This window comes from Lethenteron reissneri, chromosome 45 (genome assembly GCF_015708825.2).
Source record: "Lethenteron reissneri isolate LAM-NWPU_2019-01 chromosome 45, ASM1570882v1, whole genome shotgun sequence".
In the NCBI taxonomy this organism is placed as follows: Eukaryota; Metazoa; Chordata; class Hyperoartia; order Petromyzontiformes; family Petromyzontidae; genus Lethenteron; species Lethenteron reissneri.
The window spans coordinates 6,747,776-6,772,259 of NC_083823.1; the positions used below are offsets into that span (position 1 = coordinate 6,747,776).

Below are 24,484 nucleotides of genomic sequence, written 5' to 3' on the forward strand. Positions count from 1 at the left end.
GCACAAAGTCGGAGGCTTTCGCGACCAATATCCAGAATAAAGGATGAGTGAAGCGAATGAGTCAAGTTTGGCAGCGAATCTTGACAATTAAGTTATAAGTGCTTCAGCACACCCGTGTTGGGCGGGCTTAACGACGCATTTATATATTTGCGCGATCTAACCCAGAGCAAAGGATGAAGATGTCTGTTTTCTCCCTCTCTCTATCTCTCTTAGCCGTGAGCTCGATGCGGTAGTTAAACCACCTGGTGTAAAAGTGCGCCCTTCCAGTAGCCTTACACGAATAAACCCGCCACGTCCTGGACGTCGAGAAGCAAAAACACACAAACTGCACCACCGTTCTCAGTAGAGACGTGCCCGCAGGCACGAACAAACAGGCAGACACACACAGCACAGACACGAATACACAAACAGACAGACACACAGATACACACAGTACAGGCACGAACACACACACAAACACACAGATATACACAGCACAGACACGAATACACAAACAGACACACAGCTATACACAGTACAGGCACGAACCAGAGGTGTGGACTCGAGTCATGTGACTTGGACTCGAGTCAGACTCGAGTCATGAATTTGATGACTTCAGACTCGACTTGGACTTGCAAAACAATGACTTTGTCCCACCTCTGAGGTGTGGACTCGAGTCATGTGACTTGGACTCGAGTCAGACTCGAGTCATGAATTTGATGACTTCAGACTCGACTTGGACTTGCATAACAATGACTTTGTCCCACCTCTGGCACGAACACACACACACAGACAAACAGATATACACAGATACACACAGCACAGGCACGAACACACACACAGACACACAGATATACACAGTACAGGCACGAACACACACACACAGACACACAGATATACACAGCACAGGCACGAACACACACACACAGACACACAGATATACACAGCACAGGCACGAACACACACACACAGATATACACAGCACAGGCACGAACACACACACACAGATATACACAGCACAGGCACGAACACACACACAGACACACAGACAAACAGACAAACAGACAGACACAGACAACACAGACACACATCACAGGCACGAACACACACAAACAGACAAACACACAAACAGACACAAACGCAGACACACAGATATACACAGTACAGGCACGAACACACACACAGACACACAGATATACACAGCACAGGCACGAACACACACACAGACACACAGATATACACAGCACAGGCACGAACACACACACACAGACAAACAGACAGACACAGACAACACAAACAAACAGACACACACCCAAACAGACACAGACAACACAGACACACAGCACAGGCACGAACACACACAAACAGACACACACCCAAACAGACACAGACAACACAGACAGACACAGACAAACAGACACACATTCACACAGATACACAAAAGTAAAACTGACTGCCATGTAAATACCCGACACTACATACAAAGATCACCAGTATAGCCTTAACACACTGTTGGGGCAAGTGCTGCTCGCGGGCACCTATGAAGGCCAACACGGCACACACACCGCACTAGGTACTCATTTGAGTTTGAGTCGACCTAGGCGAGGACCGGTTACACAGACACGCACACAGACACGCGCAGACACACACAGATAAAGATAAAGATCCCCCGTATAGGCGTAACATACTGTAGGGGCAAGTGCTGTTAGCGAGCACCTATATATAGACACACATATATAGACACACGCACATATACACAAGCACATATACACACACACATAGACACACACACATAGACACACACGCGCGCGCACACACACAGACAATTACCTTTATGCATTTGATTCTCCTGTTTCCTGCACTTGGCGCGCCTGTTCTGGAACCAGACCTGGGACACGCGCCACAAGAGTAGACAATGAACCCGCCTCGATCACCCATCCACCCACCCCCCTCCAACTCCTCGCCCGCCTTAAATCAGATCGAATCAAACGCGCGCCCCTAAGTATCCCCGAATAAATAAATCAGACATTATCATGCGCGCTCGGGTTGGGCATATATCAATGCTGGCGCGGCATGCGGGCTTGTGTTAATCACACGAGATACTTTAATCAATAATGCATGCCGCTGCTGGCTTTATTGATGCCGACCGACCGCCTCATGCCGCGTACATTGAGCGATGCAATTTGAAAGCGCCTGACATTTACGCAGAAGAGCGGCCGCGGTGTTCCCATTGTTGAGGCGTTCCGGAGCCGACACGAGCGGGCAATGTTTCCGATTGAAGGGGGGTTAGGGGCCGGTGATGGCTCTTGAATTTTTTTGGTAATTTTTTTTTCTCGAACAATTTTTCGTTTTGTATTTTTGTTTGTTTGTTTGCCAGGTGTAAGGCCCGCTCGGAGCTAGGCGTAGCTTTTTTTTTCTTCAGAAGCGAACTGGTTGAACACAAATGGGGGTTCAACGAAGTGGCTTATCATTTATGAGGGAACATTTATCGCAACGCGTGGTGTTCGTTCTAAATGTGGAGTGGGGGGGGGGGGGGAGACCCCAGGAGGACCCGGAGAAAAATTCACGCCACTACGGGGAGAGCGAAACATCCAGACTCCAAAATATACAGCAGCAGGTGTCAGGGTCGGGATCGAACCCACGACCTCCTGCATACCAGGCGAGGTAGTTAACATCTCTCCACCGTGGCGAGGGGGTGGGCGTGATGGCGAGAGGCGGTGTTGTTAGTGGTGGTGGTGGTGTTATTGGTGGTAGGTATGGCTGGTAGTAGTCATGGTGGTGCTAGTGATGGTGTTATCATGCAAGGTTGGTAGTCGGGTGTGAGTGGTGGTGCTAGCGGGCCTTCGCGAGTGACTGTCATGGGCCCTGCTGTCGGGAATTAAATGGGGCCCCTCTACAATTCCTCACCGCCTCCTTACCCCCCCCCCCCATCCCTCCTCGACACTCTGGGCCCCGGCGCAGTTGCACTGCCTGCACACTCGACAGCTCCTCCACGGCACAGGGCATGACCTTCGTGAAACGTGATCACTCACTCGCTCCCATCCCCCTCTCATCCTCCCACCCCTCACGCACCCCCCCTCCTCCACCCCCCCTCCACCCCCACCCGCTAAAAGTTGATTAAAAATGTAAGAGTCGACGGTTGCTGCTGCTGCTGATGATGATTGTCGCCGTGGCACAGCAGATATCCGAATAATTGTTGTTATTTGGTTGTTGTTGTTGTTGCTGCTTGGTTGTTGTTATTTTGAATAGCGGCTCGCTCCGATGGGACATATTCGTTCGCGATGTATGATGGGAAAAACTCGCCATGATCATGGTGATGATGATGATGATCATGATTTAGGCGAAGATGCCGATGATGTTGCGTGATCGTGAACACGCGCTTCGCGTAGCATTGCACGCAACGTCGACGGTTATGATGATGATGATGGTGGTGATGGTTCCATGCTTTTGCTACTGATGATGATGACTTTGAAGCTGCTGATGATAATGCTGTCGCTGCTAATGACCTTACACTGCCAATGATGATACTGCTAATGATAATTGCTGCTGATGATGCTGATGATGATGCTGATGATGATGCTAATTATAGTTGCTGCTGATGATGCTGATTGATGGTGATGATGCTGATAATGCTGGTGATGATGATAATGATGCTGTTGCTGATGATGATGCTGATTGATGCTGTTGATGATGATAATGATGCTGCTGATGATGATAATGATGCTGATGATGATGCTGATGATGCTGACTGTACCTGCACTCGAGCCTCGGACAGTCCGAGCCTCTGGCTCAGCTCCTCCCGCATGAACGCGTCGGGGTAGTGCGTCTCGTCGAATAGACGTTCCAGCTCATTGAGCTGCTCCAGGGTGAAGTTGGTGCGACTGCGGCGCTGCTTGAGCTTCGCTTGGCCCTCCTCCTCCTCGGCTCTCGACTCTTCCCGCCGCTCCTTCGAGTCTGAGAGAGGCGGGAGAGTGGGAGAGTGTAGGAGAGTGGGAGAGTGGGAGAGATGGGAGAGTGGGAGAGACGGGGGAGTGGGAGAGTGTGAGAGATGGGAGAGTGGGAGAGTGGGAGAGACGGGGGAGTGGGAGAGATGGGAGAGAGTGGGAGAGTGTGGGAGTGGGAGAGTGGGAGAGTGGGAGAGTGTGAGAGATGGGAGAGTGGGAGAGTGGGAGAGTGTGAGAGATGGGAGAGTGGGAGAGTGTGAGAGACGGGGGAGTGGGAGAGTGGGAGAGTGGGAGAGACGGGGGAGTGGGAGAGATGGGAAAGTGGGAGAGTGGGAGAGATGGGAGAGATGGGGGAGTGGGAGAGATGGGAGAGTGTAGGAGAGATGGGGGAGTGGGAGAGTGGGAGAGTGTGAGAGAGACGGGGGAGTGGGAGAGTGGGAGCGTGTGAGAGAGACGGGGGAGTAGGAGAGATGTGAGAGTGGGAGAGATGGGAGAGTGGGAGAGTGTGAGAGAGACGGGGGAGTGGGAGAGTGTGGGAGAGATGGGAGAGACGGGGGAGTGGGAGAGACGGGAGAGTGTGGGAGAGACGGGAGAGTGGGAGAGACGGGAGAGATGGGAGAGTGTGAGAGAGAGAAATCAGGGCGTGAAGCGGGGAGATTGTAGCCGTGAGGGATGAGTGCAGTGGCACCCCCCCCCCCCCACTTCTCTGCCTACGAGTGACGACGTCGGGGTGACTTTCGCGTGCAAGTTGTGAGCCGCGCTGCGCCGAAATGTGTTTAGCAATGTCCCGTGGCGGGACTCGAACCACGTTGCCTGTGAGCTCAGTGGCGATGGAGTCCAGCGACAAGGCACCGTGAAAATGCGCGGCCAAGTCAAGGGAGATTTTGCCTAAACCTCAACGGAAGCTAAGCAGAGTTGAGCCTGCTGGGTAGTTGAACCCCTTATCCAGAATACCAGGTACCATCGGCTCGGGCTGAGAGGTGGCCAGGACAGGGCAGTACAGCAGCGGATTCGTGAATCTATCCGCGCGGATCTTTAAGTGTGTGTGCGTCTCTCTCTCTGGGGTTTGTTCCCGCAATTTCCCTTATCCCTCCCGTAAGAAAGCAAACTCCCAATTATTATTTGATGGAATTGGACAAATATCCCCAATGTGGGAGCAGGACACCCTCGTAAACATTTGAGACTCATCCGGGGAGGTTAATTTTTTTTTACCTCTTCTTCTGAATAAATAAACAAGAGAAGCCGCGCGTATTATGTACCAACGAGCTATTGACCTCGATATTTCAAGAGCCACAAATGCACCGCGTGGTGAAAACGAGACACGGTGGCCCCTTAATAAATAACTGGCCATGAAGCGGCACTGAAAGAGACGCAGATGTGCCGGACCCCATGATGTCGACGGACACTACGAACAGCGATTGTACGATACAATCTGCCCCGTGCATTCTAACTGTGATGCTATCAGGTGAACGGTAGGGTAGCGGTTAACGCTACGCTGCGCTACGAACCCGGCGACTCGAGTTCGATTCCCGCTCACGGCCCAACACCGGTGACGATGATCTGAGCCGGTCCTGGGTCTCCCCTAGGTGGACTCGGCCTCAAATGAGTACCTGGTGCAGTATGTGAACATCGCCACTGGGGATACAAAGGCGGTCGGGCGTGGTGCTGGCCACCTACCCCCTCGTGTGCCATGCCGGCCTTCATAGGTGCTCGCTAACAGCACTTGCCCCAACAGCATGTTAAAGCTATATGGGGGATCTTTGTCTTTGTGTGTGTGCGTCTTTGTTGGGGAGCGGTAGTTGTCGTGGTTCGCGCGCCGCGCTACGACCCTGGCGACCCGAGTTCGATTCCCACTCACGGCCAACACCGGTGATGATTATCTGAACCGGTCCTGGGCCTCCCCTAGGTCGACTCAGCCTCAAATGGTGATTTAACCGAGCAGCTGGCTCAGCGGGTCGAGCAAGCGGAATCACAATCTGAAGGTTGCGAGTTCGCGCCCTCGTTTTGTGGATTAACTCAGCCCATTATCCTTCCGGGACCGATAAAATAAAACTACCCTTTTGTAAGTTTTGTTAACAACGGTGCATCTCCAGTCGATAGACTCGCTCCTCACCAGAGGAATGTGGAATTTCCACCACTGAGCTCTGCAAGGCTGGAATCAACGGATGATCATTTGAGCAGGACATTGCTTCCGCCTCTGCGTGCGTGTACTGCATTGCGTCTGCTGTCAATCTTTAATTGAAATGCAATCGTCTATTGATAATTAATCAGAAACTATCCCCAGCCACGGGGCGTCAATTAACATCAATGGAAGAGCCACGTGATATCGCTCCAATTAAGTTATTGAATTAGAACTAAACGCGTGTAATTTATAGCCCACTAATTAATAGACTGTTATCATTTCTCGATAAATCTTGACTTAAAGCTTTCGTGACTGCAGGCATTCATATTCTTTGGGTCTTTCGGTAAAGTCACGTGGATAGGTTAAATTTAATAAAAAATAAAATAGGCAAAAAACTACGACGTTTCGATCGCAACCCATGGCACCTGGGTCTGTCCCTTGACCTCCTGCCAGCGGGCTTTCGACACTTCACGTGCCCTCAACGTGCACGTAGCCTGGCACCACCTCCACTTCGTGGCGAATGGAAGTTGTTGTTGTGTCTGGGGTGCGGTAGTGCAGCGGTGAGCGCGTTGCGCTACGAACCTTGCGACCCGAGTTCGATTCCCGCTCACGACCAACATAGGTGACGATTTTCTGAAGCGGTAGCTGGGACTCTGCTAGGTCGACTCAGCCCTAAACGAGCACCGAATGCGCTGCGTTAACATCAGCACTAGGGGACAAAGGCGGCGGGCGTGGTGCTGGCCACCTACCCCCTCGTGTGCCGTGCCGGCTTTCATAGATACTCGCTAATAGCACTTGCCTCAACACTCGTTCAAGGCTACACGGGGGATATTTGTCTTTCATGAACAGTTATACCCTCCGGTTAGCGTGTATGTGTGCGCGTGTCCACACACTTGATACAACACACTTGCTGTGCATGGTATCAAATGTGTACGACATCTCACTCACTCACCGCACTGCAGGTCACAACAACAGACTCACTCATTCACCCGTTCACCCACTTACTCACCCACCTACTCACCCATCCACTCACCCACTCACCCATCCACTCACCCACCTACTCACCCATCCACTCACCCATCCACTCACCCATCCACTCACCCATCCACTCACCCACCTACTCACCCACTTACTCACCCACCTACTCACCCACTCACCTCACTTCTCATTCTAATCCTTCCCTCACTGCTCCACTGCGGGATGCCCTCTACCATCGTCATCATCATTCCTCTCCTCCCCACCAGCTCTCACCGTCACCTTGCTCAGAGTCGCGCTACACTCGTTATCGATTACAACTTTGATAACGGTGCCGTTTGTTGCAGGCCGCTCTGGCGGTTCGGGCCTCTGTCCGTATTTCTTTTAAATGTGGATTAAAAACGAATTTCTTGAGAACTGCTTTTGGTGGTTAGTTTGTTTTCCTTCCCATGGCTACGTACGGTGCGAAAGACGTTCAACATACGTACGTGTGTGTGTGTGTGTGTACGACACACGCAGGGAGTTTTCAGATGATATACTCGATGTGGTGTGCCGGGTGAAGACATTTTCCGGAGCTCAGTCCTCAAGAGCTCCTACTGAAACAAATCCCTGATGTAGAAATGTGGGAGCGGTAATGATCCACCCACCCAACCCTTCGGGATTATTCGATACATTGTCACGATTGCGTTTAATTACGTGCCATGAAGGACCATTGCCTGAAACGTCGCCAATATATTTCCACCCCCCTCCCTTCTTAAGGCCATGGTTATTGACGGATGTGATGTTTTGTTGTTGTTGTTGTTGATGTTGTTAACAATTATGACCGAGATCAATTAAATTGTAGATTTGAAACATTCCAATGCATCTTAATTCGCACGCGTGATTCTCCTTCGCGAACTTGGTATGCGACAACTTGCAACCTGCACACGTTCCGTGCTCATCCGCCCAGCGTTGTTCTAAATCGTAAATCCACTGACTCGCTCTATTCGGAGAGGCGTCATCCAGCGGTGGAGTGATCATGGTGCATGATGATGTTGAAGATGATGATGATGACGACAAAGCAATCTCACTTTGTACTTTTTGTTTTTTTCGGTAAAGTCACGTAGGTAAAAAAGAAAATAAATTAAGATGAAACAACGGAAATAAATAAGTAATAATTTTACATTTAAATAAAAAAACTAGATTAAATAATTATTTAAGTTTGCTGTTCGCATTGAAATAAAAAGTAAATAAAAATTCAAAAAGTTTTTACGTAAAATATTTATTTAATATAGTAGTTTTGATTTAAATGTAAATAATAAATGTAAATAATAAATAATAATTATTTAATTTAAATGAAATTTTTATTTCATTTAGTTGTTTTCATTTTAATTTATTTTATTTTTTACCTACGTGACTGTACCGAAAAAAACTAAAAGTATGGATCCTTGCAGTTACGAAAACTTCAAATCTAGAATCAATCTCACTTTGACTTTGCGTGACGTCACGTGTCCACGGGAGATGGCTACGGCTGGGATACGCGTTCATCCAGCAGTGGATTGACCCTGACTGATAACATTAATCTATTGCTAACCCTTCGTGGCATTTCCTCTTTCATCTATCCCCTCCCCCCACCCCGAATAACGTCGCCTACCGACTTCACGCCGTCACCTACACACTCAACGCGTTTCGTTAGCAACTTCGACGACGCGACAAAGACACAGGCGCAGCCCTGCAATCGCCTCGCCCACGCCAATGCTGTCGGAAAGGGTCTCCCACCTCGAGGTAGCTCCCACAGAGCTTCGCCAAGATTGTGTTCTCGGCCCGCTCTTCCCGCACCGGCTATAGACCAGAGGTCGCAAACGGGTTTTGATTCCATACCCGTACCCGTATCCGGCCACACCAGGGTCGCAAACGGGTACCCGTACCAGTACCCTACCCGATACCCGGCTACCCGTACCCGGCCGAGTACGGGTAGGGTACGGGTACCCGATTGCGACCTCTGGGATGAAGCCATGTTGCAGGCGCGGGTGGGTTGATTCTAGGAACTTGAATTTAGAGAAGAGACAAGACGTTGGGAAATGAGTGACAAACGGTGACTCACCAGTGACTCACGGTCTACCCGTACCCGAACCCGGCCGCACCAGGGTCGCAAACGGGTACCCGTACCCGTACCCGGCCGGGTACGGGTAGCCGGGTATCGGGTAGGGTACGGGTATCGGGTACCCGGTTGCGACCTCTGCTATAGACGTCTCGGGGGAAGACGACGGTCATGATGATCTATTCTTGCCCGTGTCAGCAGCGGTGCTGTTCTGGATATTGATGCGAATGTCTAGGGGTCTGCTGCTCACCCACGACGAAGAGGGGGTCTACAGGAGTTAGGAGTTTCGCAAACTTTTCAGCGGTTTTCTGTTCTTGGTACCCCGAGCGTGAAGAAGAAGAGTTGTCAGATACCCACACCTTACCCCACCGCACGCACCGGCTTGCTATGGGTATTTGGAAACTCTGCAACGACCATTTGTTTTTCCACTGGAGCGCCGTGAGATCGAACCTGACCGGCGACACTCGCGGCTGCGAGTCCAGCGTGCTGCCCATCGACGGCGACATGACGTATGGACTTCTTTCGCACCGTACGTTGCACGGTTGGCTACGTACGGCCGCGAAAGAAGTTTAGTTCAACATACGTGGTGATGATGATGGTGGCGGTATAGACATGTCATCAACACCAAACTGAGGGCCTGGGTTTGACGTGGTGCACGATTCCTAACTCACAAGAAAGTATAATATTTTAATTTTAAAGCTATAAACTATTTTTTGGGTCTTTCGGTAAAATCACGTAGATAGGTTCTCAGAAAACAACAAATACCTACAAATAACATAACAGAACCTATCTACGGGACTTTACCGGAAGACCCTAAGAATATTAATTCCTGCAGTCACAAAAGCTTGAAGTCAAGATCTATCAACTTTTTTTTTTATTTCACCAGGTAAGGTCCTACCGAGCTATGTAGCTCTTATCATCACGTGAAAATCTACAGCAAACAATTACTCGCAACGCATGTTGGTTCTAAATGTGCAGGGGAAATCGGAAGACCCGGAGAAAAATCCACGCGACCAAGGGGCGAAAACGCAAACTCCAAATATTCAGCAGCAGACGTCAGGGTCGGGATCGAACCCACGACCTCCTGTATACCAGGCGAGGTAGTTAACATCTCCTAGCCAGCGCGGCGCCCCAACCACCTCAAAACTTTGTTCCTGCACCTCGAAATGTACGCCAGTAACCACGATTATCCGTAAGTCTATGAGTCTCCACATGCAAATCTATCAGTTTATATGTACGCCTATGAGTCTCTAAGTCTAACAGTAGCTATGCGAGTCTATGAGTTTCTACGTAAGTCGATGGCTCTATCGGCAAGTCCATGAGTCTACACGGGGGGGGACTTTAGTATTGTGTGTAGGCTGTGTAAGGACAACTGCTGTCATTGGTCTTTGTGTGTGTACGATGTGTATACATTATATATCTGCAGTATTAACACGCGGAGCGGTGGCGAAGTGGTTCAGCGCACGTGGCGACGAACCTGTTGTAGCGGCCTTCACAGCTGCTACGCACACAGCACTTGCCCCAGACACTGACAAGGGGGCTTTGGAGGGATGGTGGAAGGGTCCTTTGTTCTACACGCCAAGACAAAGACCCCCCACTAACAGCACTTGCCCCTGCAGTCTCTACTATTTGACGATCAACTGCACGGGGAAAGTGCTCTCTACTACAGACTGTCGTGATATATACTGTCACGGGGGTTAGGGGGACTGTCAGTTGTCTTTGCAGAGACTGGAGGGGCAGGGTGAACACACACACGCGCGTGTGTGTCTACAGACGCGGGGTTATTTTCGACATCAGATCCTTACCCCCCCCCCACCCCGTTTAGTGTCCGCGGTGGGGGCGGGGGGGTGGTCCCTAGGGGAGTGAGGTATCCTGGTAACAAGGGTGTGTAGAAGGATGGACCCCCTCTAACCCACCCCCTCCCCCCCCTAATATTCTATCATTGCGACTCTCATCGCATTCCTGTGATATTCGTCGCGTTACTGCACTGGACAATGCATTGACGGGCAAGCCACCGGCAGAATTGTTCCCAACGCGAAGCCCGCCTCTGCTGCTGATGATGATGGGAAACTGAATGTTGAAGCCTGTTTCAGAGTTGTGCTTGGACTGAACAGCTGAGTGGCTGGTGGTATGTGTCCAGAAAAAAACGATTACTTTTATTTGTTATCGCGTGACTACTATCACGCTGCTGTGTGTACGCGTGTCAGTGTGCGTCTTTATGGCTGCAGGTGCTGTGTGTCTGTGTGTCATTATGTGTGTAATCGTGTCTGTGTGTGGGGAGCGGTAGTGTAGCGGTTAGCGCGCTGCGCTACGAACTCGTGTCCCGTGCCGGGCTTCATAGGTGCTCGCTAACAGCACTTGCCCCAACAGTCTGCTCAGGCTATACGGGGGATCTTTGTCTTTGTAATCGTGTGTGTACTACGCGTGCGTACTATGCGTGTATGCATTGTGAATGTTGTGATTGTGGGTATAATTGTGCGATTATTTTCACGCGCGTGCGCTCTGTGTGTGCAACTGAGATTGTGTGCGATGTGTGTGCAACTGAGATTGTGTGCGATGTGTGTGCAACTGAGATTGCGTGCGCTCTGTGTGCAACTGTGATTGTGTGCGCTCTGTGTGCAACTGAGATTGTGTGCGATGTGTGTGCAACTGAGATTGTGTGCGATGTGTGTGCAACTGAGATTGTGTGCGATGCGTGTGCAACTGAGATTGCGTGCGATGTGTGTGTGCAACTGAGATTGTGTGCGATGTGTGTGCAACTGAGATTGTGTGCGATGTGTGTGCAACTGAGATTGTGTGCGATGTGTGTGCAACTGAGATTGTGTGCGATGTGTGTGCAACTGAGATTGTGTGCGATGTGTGTGCAACTGAGATTGTGTGCGATGTGTGTGCAACTGAGATTGTGTGCGATGTGTGTGCAACTGAGATTGTGTGCGATGTGTGTGTGCAACTGAGATTGTGTGCGATGTGTGTGTGCAACTGAGATTGTGTGCGATGTGTGTGCAACTGAGATTGCGACTTGTGTATTTGTTCGTGAACAGCACTTGCCCCAAAAGTGTACGCGGCTACACGGGCGATCTTTGTCTTGAGTGCCGTTGTTTATTCTCTGTGTGTGTAGTAGTCGTGTGCGGGGAGCTGTCGTCTAGTGGTTCGCCAACTGCGCTACGAATATGAGAATCCGAGTTCCATTACTGATCACGTCCAACTAACTCACCAACACCAGTGACGAATATCCGAACGGGTCCTGTGCCTCCCCCCTAGCTCGACCGTGGTGCGCTGTGTAATTATTGGCACGAGGGAGGTCAGGGCAAATAAACTGAATATTTAAAAACAACTAAATAATGTTACAAATCTACACTGAATGTAGCGATATTTAAAAATACGTAAAAATGAACAAGGCTAAGGAAGGCCGGAAGGTGACTTTACACAATTTAAGTGTACAACAAATATGATTTCTAGAAAACATAAATGACGCGATCAGGCAAGTATAGAAGCGACGGAGAAAACATCGCAACATGTAATGCAATGTTATAACAACGACAATGTTATAACAACAATGATAATGATACTCTAAATTTCGTGACTGCAGGGATTCATCTTCTTGGTTCTTTCGGTAAAGTCACGTAGAAGGGAAATAATAAAATTATAAAAATGAAACATAATAAAATAATAATAATGCTTGCGTTGTGGCCGAAACGTCGTGAGAATTATTTTATTATGTTTTATTTTTATTATTTTATTATTTCCAATCTACGTGACTTTACCGAAAGAACCAAGAAAATTATACTCTACTCATGGTGCGCAGTGAAACGTAACCAAATTGTCTTCACGCGGGCGAGTAGACACGAAATCTTAAACTACGCTGTGCGGTTCGTTTAATTGGGCACTCCACCCAGCCCCTCGAGTGCTGTGCGTCCTTAATAGGAGCTCGCTAACAGCACATTGCCCCTAAACTGTGTCAGGTGAGTAGGTTGGGATGTACAACTAAATCACATAATGGTTGATATCCTAGCTTACCATCAAGATTGTATTCTCAATGTATGAGTGCACACACATGGGGAGCGGTGGTGCAGCAATTAGCGCTGCACCGCGATCCGGACCCGGCCACCCGAGTTCGATTCCCGCTCACGGCCACCAACAATCAGTGGCGGATATCTGAACCAGTCCTGGGCCTCCCCTAGATCGACTCAGCCTCAATTCGAGTACCTGGTGCGATGTGTAAACATCGTCACTGGGGAGACAAAGGCGGCCGGGCGTGGTGCTGGCCTCATACCCCTCGTGTGCCGTTCCGGCCTTGACTGGTACTACGCTCTAACAGCACTTGCCCCAACAGTTTGTTAAGGCTACATGGGGGATCTTTGTTTTTTTGTATGTACAGTATGCATGCACTTCCCATCCACTGCTGTATGAAGGCCTCCGACACGCCGTTTCGGCCATCGTACTTTTTTGACCATACTTCACCACTCTGGTAAGTGCAGGTTGGCGAATCGGGTAGTAGGAGACGGGGCTTGCTCAGGAGCGCTCCAGACGTCACTCTGGACATGTGTGAGAAAAAGCTTCATAGCTCATCGGATTCCTCCGGTATGAATCAATCTTCTGATTCACTCGCCACTGATTTTAGCCGGTAATTAAACTAACCACTGCGCCACCGCTCCACCCACTGTGTGTGTGTGGTTTATACAACACGTGTGTGTGTGGTTCATACAACACGTGTGTGTGTGTGGTTTATACAACACGTGTGTGTGTGTGGTTCATACAACACGTGTGTGTGTGTGGTTTATACAACACGTGTGTGTGTGTGGTTTATACAACACGTGTGTGTGTGTGGTTTATACAACACGTGTGTGTGGTTTATACAACACGTGTGTGTGTGTGGTTTATACAACACGTGTGTGTGTGTGATTTATACAACACGTGTGTGTGTGTGGTTTATACAACACGTGTGTGTGTGTGGTTTATACAACACGTGTGTGTGGTTCATACAACACGTGTGTGTGGTTCATACAACACGTGTGTGTGTGTGGTTCATACAACACGTGTGTGTGTGTGATTTATACAACACGTGTGTGTGTGTGGTTTATACAACACGTGTGTGTGTGTGGTTTATACAACACGTGTGTGTGTGTGGTTTATACAACACGTGTGTGTGTGTGGTTTATACAACACGTGTGTGTGTGTGGTTTATACAACACGTGTGTGTGTGTGGTTTATACAACACGTGTGTATGTGTGATTTATACAACACGTGTGTGTGGTTCATACAACACGTGTGTGTGTGTGCGTATGCTCGACGCAGCGTATAATGCATGTGAAATTCATAGGTGAATGTGTACATCTGTGTACACACGTACATCAATATGGGTGCATATACGATTAGTGCATAGCCGTAATAATATTTAAATGTTTTATATGTATATTACTATTGACGTTTAGTACGTTGTACTTTTAAAGTAATTGAAAATAAGTGCTAACGTGTGCAAAGATGTACTGTATCATATTATATGTGTGTGTCTATATATAGAGACAAAGATAGCCCGTAGAGACATGTAGACTTGGGGCAAGTGCTGTTAGCGAACACCTATCACAAACACACACACACTCATGCCCCCCTTCCCTCCATCCCTCGCAACTATATAATTCCTCGTCGCAGCCATCTCTTAGACACACTTAAGTGGTTGTGCGTTCGCTCCGTTGTCCCCCACCTGAAGAAGGACGCTTGTGTTGCTCCCAAAACGTCGTGATTTAATTGAGTTGTTTTCAGTTATTTGATTTGATTTTTGACCTACGTGACTTTACCGAAAAAACCAAAGAGTACACACACACTCCTTACGCCTGCGTGCACGCACACCCGCACACACACAACTCTACTCTAATAGACATGCACACGCACTCTCTCTTTCTCTAACACACACACACGCACACAAACTAATATGCGGGTAGTGCGAACGAATTCAGAATCTGCTGCAGGAATCCGTGCTGTTAGCGAGCACACATGTAAGGCTTGTTAGTACTGTCAAGCATGATAATGACAACTTCTGTTGCATTTCGATTTAAAGCTTTCGTGACTGCAGGGATTCATCTCCTTGGTTCTTTCGGTAAAGTCACGTAGAATGGAAATAATAAAATAAAATAAATTAAACATAATACAATCATTCTCACTAATTGTCTTCTCGACAAACCTGTTCTCCACCTGATGACGGCTGCTTGCGTTGTGGCCGAAACGTCGTGATAATTATTTTATTATGTCTTATTTTTATTACTTTATTATTTCCATTCTACGTGACTTTACCGAAAGAACCACGAAGATTTCTATTGCACGCTGATTAATTAAATCCCCCCAACCCCTCCCTCTCTCTCTCTCTTTGCGATCCGGTTAGGCTGTATGTGAAGAGACGCAACCGACAATGTAAACCATAAACTATTTATATTTTACCAGGTAAGGCCCCCACCGACCTGTACAGCTCTTGATTCAGAAGCGACCTGGCCACAAGTGACAGCTCAACGAAGTCGCCTATGATTGTCACGTGGAAACGTATAGCAGCCAAATTTCTCTAAAAGCAATCTTAATTTGGAGCTTTCGTGACTGCAGGATAACCGAAAGAACCAAAGAATAATTCTCTAAAAGCATCACGTTGTTTCTAAATGTGGAGGGAATAAAACCGGAGGACTCGGGAGAAAAATCCACGCGACCACGGGGAGAGAGAGAGACACGCAAACTCCAAATATACAGCAGCAGGCGTCAGGGTCGGGATCGAACCCACGCTCTCCTGCATACCAGGCGAGGTAGTTAACATCTCCTAGCCACCGTGATGATGATGAGAGATGCAAACTCCAAATATACAGCTGGCGTCAGGGTCGGGATCGAACCCACGCCCTCCTGCATACCAGGCGAGGTAGTTGACATCTCCTAGCCACCGTGATGATGATGATGATGATGAGAGAGACACGCAAACTCCAAATATACAGCAGCAGGCGTCAGGGTCGGGATCGAACCTACGACCTCCTGCATACCAGCCGAGGTAGTTAACATCTCCTCGCCACGGCACGATTTCAGTTTGCGCCATGCATTAATAACCCGCGGCTCCGTGTCGCCCTCCAAGGGCCGCGTGTTGACCACAGCGGGGTACAGACCGCCCCACCCACACGCTCATCGGGACAGTTCACCCGGCACTGGTTCACGCGATGAACGCGATGAACATCGCGGCCCTCGAGGTTCGCTTGCGCCCAAAGAATGTCCCCGACTTGAAGAAGCGCTCCCAATCCGGTCCCCCAAAGAGCGTTGTTTGTTCGCGCGGTTGATGAGCGTTCGCTATCCAAACAACTCTTTCCTATATCGTGTTTCGAGTAATGGTTGTATCACGCTAATAATAATCGCAGTAGTCACAATAATAATAATACGAAGCACACGTTCTTGTGATGCCACATGCGCGTGACGCGGTTGATGAGCGTTCGCTATCCAAACAACTCTTTCCTATATCGTGTTTCGAGTAATGGTTGTATCACGCTAATAATGATCGTAGTAGTCACAATAATAATAATAATACGAGGCACGCGTTCTTGTGATGCCACATGCGCGTGGCACGCACCGTGGCACGCGCATGTTAATTCGCAGCCCCCCTCTTCAAACGGCGCCTGTGATGAATTTTTTAAAACTCCGTACATCACAGGAGGCAACGTCCACATCGCAATGAAGTGGGAATAGTAATGTTTCATTAACCTAGTTTTGTCCACCACCCCGCGTGCACCCCCCCCCCCACCCCACCACCTCCACTCCCTCACGGTTCGTCGAGAGCTCCTCCAGCACGACGGAGAGAATCGCACGGCCCCCCCCACCACCCCCCCCCCTCCCGCCGATTGCTGCAATGATCGGCGGCGAAGAATCCAAAACCCCCGCAGCCACAGCCTGGTTCAACACAGACACCCATAGGGCGGTATTCGACAGTAGAGACTGCGCGCGTCATTAAGTAAAAAAAAGATATATGATAGGCGACGTTTCGAGCAACGGACCTTCTTCGTGGCACGTAAAAGATGTGATGTGAAGAAAGGTCCATAGCGCCATGAAGAAGGCCCATTGCCCGGAACGTCACGTATGCTTTTTGTTATTGTAATATTTCAAGGCCAAACGGTGCTGTTATTGACGAGTGTGTTAAGTTTTTGTTCATTGCGCTTGTGTACCACGGCCAACGCAGCAGCCGCAGTTGCTAGCCTAAAGAACAACACGGCCACGTGTTCAGTTCGTTTGAGCCGGTGGTCTCGACAAGGCTGAGGACATGTGGAAAACTCGACTCTCACGCACACGCCTCGCACTGCTTTGGGACGTCCACGTGCTCGACCCTTTTATGAGTCCGGCAGCCTCAACAACATCGTGCCCCACGCGTTCAGTTCGTTTTGCGCTGGCGGTCGAGGCAACGCCGAGAGCATTTGTCGCACGCAAAACTCGGCGGTCCCACGGCACGCGAATGCGAGGCGAGATGGGAGCAGCGGCGGCCGTCTCCCACCGTCTGTGGTTCAGTGTCACCTCGGTGGGGCCGTCGGTGCGCTCCTCCGATGCGAACGGGCAGCGCTGTTGCAGACATGGCCACCGCACGTGATCACGTTGCGTTGCGTCACAGGCGTAGCACGTGTCGGCCCGATCTGCTCAACGGTGTCACCGTGCGTCAGAGGTGACAGCCGAAGTGCAAAATGTTTTAGCGGAGTTGCTTTGTTTTGTCTGTTGATGGGCTCCAGGTTTGGAGCGCGTTGATTAATTTATTTTCGGACGATTTGTATTGAACACATTTTTTAAAATGGGAAATAAAAACAAAAATTCGCCGCTCCGATACTTTCATTCGACATCGGAAAATCCGCTCGCTCGGAGCGACGCGCCGGTAAAGATATTGCGACCCCTTTGTTCAAAATGAAGTTTGCTGAAACGTGAACCGATATCTCGACGTTTCGTGACATTGCGGATTATTACATTAAAAAAATAATAATTTAAATCTCGGTCACGGGCACAGCTCCACGCGTGGGGTTAATTCCAAGCTGCAGCGTTCGCTGCGCTGCGCGAGCAGAATTAACACGACACAATTGAACACATTCGTTAATAATAACAAACTGTGTGTGTGTGTGTATCGCCTCGAACTAGAAAAATATATATAATAGGCGACGTTTCGGGCAATGTCCCTTCTCCATAACACATCAATATAAAAAATAAAGTGTTACCCGGGCGGCCTACATCCAACAGGGGATAGAAAATAACTGTGGATGATGAAAATAATAATGGTTAGTGATGATGATGATGCTAACTACAAAGCATCTTATGACTGTGCTGATGAAGATAATGATGATGGTACGATGCTTAAATGGGCCCGAGCCTACGTAATGAAATCGCGTGATAATCATCATCACCATCATCAACATAATCATCAACAGATGACAAAGGAAGCGAAACAAAAGGCACAATAGCCACGCACTTTGTCCTTTACAAATTTAGCCGATTTATAAAATAAAACAAAACCACTTGGACAATATCTCACACAGCATCGGCTAGCAGTAGCATCAGCAGCAGCATCAGCAGCAGCATCATCAGCAACGCTCTCAATGTACCTCCCGTGTATAAACGCAGGCATAATGGCTCGAGCAGGAACCTCGTTATCCGAGCACCGATGGGACGTGAGTCATTATGCTCGCTTAATTTGCATCGCCTCCTAATTGCGTTACGCCTGGCCCTGGCCTAACACGCGGCCATAAAGGGATTAATTGAAAACGGCCCTCGGATGAAATATATTGGACGTGCGATGCTCGTAAATTCGCGCGTAAAAAAACTTACATGCTAAATCACGCCGTGTGGTGGACGCAACGAAGACGCCCTACCACCACCCGCCCCCCCACCTGAGTTCCACGCGCGGATGCAGGTGTCCATTGCGTGCCGTGGTTGTGCTACGCGAGGGGGGGGGGGGGGGCGGTGGCGCAAGTGGTGAGCGTACTGCGCCTACGAAACCCGTGACCGGCCCTCGGAGTTCGATTCCCGCTGACGGTGGCGGCATCAGTGGCGATTAATTGAACCGGTTCTGGGCTTTGCCGAGGTCTGCTCGGCCTATAATGAGCATCCCCGGTGCGGTGTGTAAATGTGAACGCCGTGGGGAGACAAAGGCGGCTGGGCGTGGATCTTTTATTGCTTAGTGGTAGAAATATAGATTTAGTATATATACATTTTATGCGTAAATATTTGGTGAATACATGCTCACGGATACACAATGCAAGCGTTTGCTCATGTCGAATACATTATAAAGAAAGAAATACGTACGTAAAATATGTGAGTAGAATATTCACGAAACGTGTACAAAAAAAATTACGTGTGTATGTCTGTATGTTGAACTTCTTTCGCACCGTACGTAGCCAACCGCGCTAATCGGGCGTACATAATCTACACAATATAAAATATATACACACAGGCCCACACAATATAACATACATGCACAGATAGGCATATACATAATATGATGATATTAAATCGATAAATTCTGACAAAATATACACACCGATTTAAATAATCATACACACACACGTGCGTAACGTACATACATAAAATTCAGTCGAAACACACAGAAAATATACACATAAATATACCATCGACATGCGCGCACTAAATATACCATACAGACGGAAGACACACAACCATATAACAAACACACACATACAGGCAAATAACACAAATACATGCATTCACACACACACAAGCATAAAATACTGAACCAACAAAAACATCGAATGTACACAAAGCGACGACATAAACATACACAATGCGCGTGAAATCCAGAATATTCATAATTTGCACGTAGCACGCATAAACGAAACACTCACACACACATCAAAACACAATACACACACGCGCACGCAAAAGTAAACTACACACAAAATAATGTGTACACACGCACACGTCTTGAACAACAACCATATAAACACGCACAAAACACGAGCGTAAAAATTCACGAGTACCACGCATGTATAAGTGACACCGCAAATTGTGCACAGTACACGCATACGTACTTTGTATAAACACACGCAACGCACAGGCATTGCAAGGAGAAAAGCCAGTACACATACACACAACAGACAGACACATTCACACACAACGAGCACACGCGCACGGCGACATAATATACATAATATAGTGCAATCAAAAATACAATAAATATAGCCGGACACTTATATTGTACGTTGTTAATGATTATATATCGTGTCCGTATGTTGTGTGTGCGCGCGCGCTCTGCGTATACATCTGCGTGTGTGTGTGTTTATTGGGGTTAGCGCTACGAACTCGGCGAGACTCGGGATCGAGTCCCCCTCGCGGCAAACACCACGTGGCGATTATCTGAACCAGTCCTGGGCCTCCCCTAGGGTCGACTCGGCCTCAAATGGATCCCTGGTGCGGTGTGTGTAGGAAACATCGCCACTGGGGGAGACAAAGGCGGCCGGGCATGGTGTTGGCCCAGCCACCCTCTCGTGCGCCGTTTCGGCTTTCATAGGTGCTCGCTAACAGCACTTGCCCCAACAGACTGTTACAGGCTATACGGGTGATCTTTGTCTTTGGGTACGTTATTCACGAAAACCGTCACCTGGCGACGACTATGACCAACATCACCACCACCACCATCAGCCATGTGAGACCCACTGCTGTGGGTGAAGGCTCCATCAAAGCCGCCACGAGGGCCATAATCCCCTCCCGGGATCGATACTGAAATCATTGATACCTTTTTGGGCGGACGTCAACAGCGCCCCCAACATAGGAATGTGGAATTTCCAACACTGCCTGTGGCAGGGGCTCGGTAACGGGAGGTGAGAAACGAAACACAAACCCTTACACCTGACGAGCAGAATATATATTAAGACAAAGATCCCCCGTATAGCCCTGACGGACTTCTTGAGCAAGTGCTGTTAGCGAGCTCCTATGAAGACCTGCACGGCGCACGAGGGGGTGAGTGGCCATCATCACGCTTTTAAGGTTGAGTCGACCTAGGGGAGGTCCAGGACCGGTTCAGATAATCGTCACCGGTGTTGGTGGACGTGAGCGGGAATCGAACTCGGGGCCGCCAGTTTTCGAAGCGGCAGGGAGACTACCGCTCCACCACCGCTCCACGCTGCCCGCCTGTGTGGATAGACAAAGACCCCCCGTGTAGCCTTAACAGACTGTTGGGGCAAGTGCTGTCAGCGAGCACCTATGAAGGCCGGCACGGCTCACGAGGGGGTGGGTGGCCAACACCACGCGCCGGCCGCCTTTGTCTCCCTAGTGGCGATGTTTGCACATCGCACTAGCTACTCATTTGAGGCTGAGCCGACCAAGGGGAGGCCCAGGACCGGCTGAAATAATCGTCACCGGTGGTGGTCTTGAGCACGAGTCGAACCCGGGTCGCCGGGTTTCGTAGCGGAAGCGCCCTAACCGCTACGCCACCGCCCCTCACTGTGTAAAGACGCGCGCGCACACACACACGTGCACGCGCACACACACACGTGCACACACGCGCACACACACGCACACACAAGCACAAACACGCACACACACACGCGCACACACACACACGCGCACACACACACACGCGCACACACACACACACGCGTGCACACACACGTGCACACACATGCACACACACGCACACGCGCACACACACACACGTGCACACACACACACGCGCGCACACACGCGCGCACACACACACACGTGCACACACACACGCGCACACACACGCGCGCACACACACACGCGCACACACACGCGCGCACACACATGCGCACACACACACACGCGCACACACGCGCACAGACACACACGCGCACGCACGCACACACACGCACGCGCGCGATCGCACGCACAGGTCGCATGCTGAAATATCAGCCTCAGATTCATTGACAGAGAAATCCATTCACTGTGATCTCAGCTGGCAACGGCTCCGTGTCTTCACACAAATGTGTTTATTTTTTTTATTTAAACACACGACCAGCGGATTTTAAAGGGAGTTGGTATAGGAGGAGTCAATGGTGATGTCTCAAGGAGAGTGGTGACGCGGGGGGGGGGGGGGGGTTAGGTGAGATCTGAAGTCAGTTGGTGGTGGAAATGTAATAATTGCTGTGTCCTGTGAGTGCATGCATGCATGGCGTTCACCGTGCCGTGGATGCGCGTTCGTAGCCCAGAATTATCTCTGTATATAATTGACTGTGTGTGTGTGTACCTGAGTGTGTGTCAAGCGCGCTGCGCTACGAACCTGGAGACCAGAGTTTGATTCTCGCTCACGGCCAACACCACGTGACGATGATCTCAACCGGTCCTGGGCCCCCCCCCCCTAGGTCGACTCAGCCTCAAATGAGCAGCTGGTGCGGTGTGTAAGTAAGCATCGCCACAAGGGAGACAAAGGCGGTCGGGCGCGGCGCTTGCTACCCACCCCCTTTGTCAAAGACAAAGCTCCCCCGTATAGCCTTAACGGACTGTTGGGGCAAGTGTTGTTAGCGAGCAGCACCTATGAAGGCCGGCACGGCACACGAGGGGGGGGAGGGGGGTTGGTGACTAGCACCACGCCCGGCCGCGTTTGTCATACTTGTGCGCGCGTGTGTACGGGGAGCGGTGGCGCAGTAGTTAGCGCACCTCGCCACGACCCCGGCAACCTGAGTTCGATTCACGAATGCGCTGATACCATTAATGGCGACCGTTATCCGTCCCCTGATTCCGGCTCTCTACTAGGTCGACTCAGCCTCAAACGAGATTCGTGCGCGTTGTTTAAACATCAGCAACCGGGAAGATAAATGCGGCAGAGATGTGTTGACAGCTACATCGGCTATTCGTGCGCCGTTCCAGCTATAATATTTGCTCGCTGACAGCACTTGGGCCAATAGCCTGTTAATGACTATACGAGGCATGGGTGCGTGCGTGATGTGGTTAGACACACACACACTGAACCGACAATGTAATCCCCATCGGTAACCCTCTTGTCGCCCTGTCAATAGCTTTCAACTGGCGCGGCGGGTTTACTCGTGGAATGAGACGCGCATTGCGACGGGACGTTGGCCAGAGAATCGGGGCACAAGCCCTACTACACAGCCAAACAGACAAACACACACACACACAGCCAAACACACACACACAGACAAACACACACACAGACAAACACACACACAGACAAACACACACACACAGCCAAACACACACACACACACACAGACAAACACACACACAGACACACACAAACACACACAGCCACACAGACGCACACACAAACACACACACACAACCAAACAGACAAACACACAGCCAAACACACACACAGACACACACACGCAGACACACACACACAGCCAAACACACACACAGCCAAACAGACAAACACACACACAGACACACACACAGACAAACACACACACAGACAAACACACACAGACACACACAAACAAAGCCAAAGATCCCCCATATAGCCTTAACAGATGTTTGTGGGTGTGGGTAGCCAGCGCCACGTCCAGACCGCCTTTGTCTCCCAAGTGACGATATTGACGCATCACCCTAGGTACACGAATTGAGACTGAGTCGATCTATGGGGAGTCCCAGCACCAGGTTCATATAATCGTCACGCGTTGTTGGCGGCCGTCGTGAGTTGCACTCGAACTCGTGTCGCGGGTTCGTAGCGCAGCGGGTCAACCACCACACTTCCATTCCCCCGTACACACTGACAACACACACAGACACGCGGCACACACACACAGACACACACACAGTCCATAGGATAGTCAGATAGAAACACACCCGGACAATCGATTGGAATGACACACACACACAGGCGTGACATCGCATGCAGCTAAATTATCAACAATCATTACACACTGAGAGCACGCGGTTGCATTATCTATAGTGGACCGGTCACGTGGACTGTGTCGCAAGTGACACACTGCTTACAACACTTGCCCCAGCCGTTTGTTAAGGCTATACGGGGGATCTTTGTTTTGACTGTGCAGTCATGATACGACACGAGTACGACACGTGACACACTCATAACAGTTCAATTAATAAAATTGCAATCATAATAGCGGATACAATCATTACAGCTTACAGCATCACAACAGCTGATACAATCCACAATAGCAAATACAATCACAACAGCGGATACAATAACAACAGCTGCCACAATCATAATAGCGAGTACAATCGCAAACAGCTGAGACAATCGCAGCCAAGAGCGACGCCTGTGTGCTTTCGTGATGAAAAATTATCGGCAATTTTTACGAACTTATTGGCGTGGCTGCTGCTGCTGCCTAATCGATGATGCACAAACAAAGCCAACAACAACAACAGATCCTCAATACATTCGCAAAGAACACCGCGCGTGGCCTTCAAATGAAAAAAAATAAACAAATGTATAATACGCGA

At 49.6% G+C, this 24,484-nt stretch overlaps 1 protein-coding gene across 4 annotated transcripts in view; it reads right to left on the reverse strand.

Annotated features, from left to right (window-relative positions):
• LOC133353951 (short stature homeobox protein 2-like) overlaps positions 1-24,484 on the reverse strand; it is a 40,168-nt gene that overhangs the window by 4,894 nt on the left and 10,790 nt on the right. For all 4 annotated transcript variants that reach the window (XM_061570484.1, XM_061570481.1, XM_061570480.1 and 1 more), the window contains exons 2-3: positions 3,734-3,933; positions 1,810-1,867 (exon numbers count right to left, since the gene is read on the reverse strand). In XM_061570484.1, the coding sequence (XP_061426468.1) occupies positions 1,810-1,867; positions 3,734-3,933 (258 nt within the window). The remainder of the gene's footprint in view (positions 1-1,809; positions 1,868-3,733; positions 3,934-24,484) is intronic.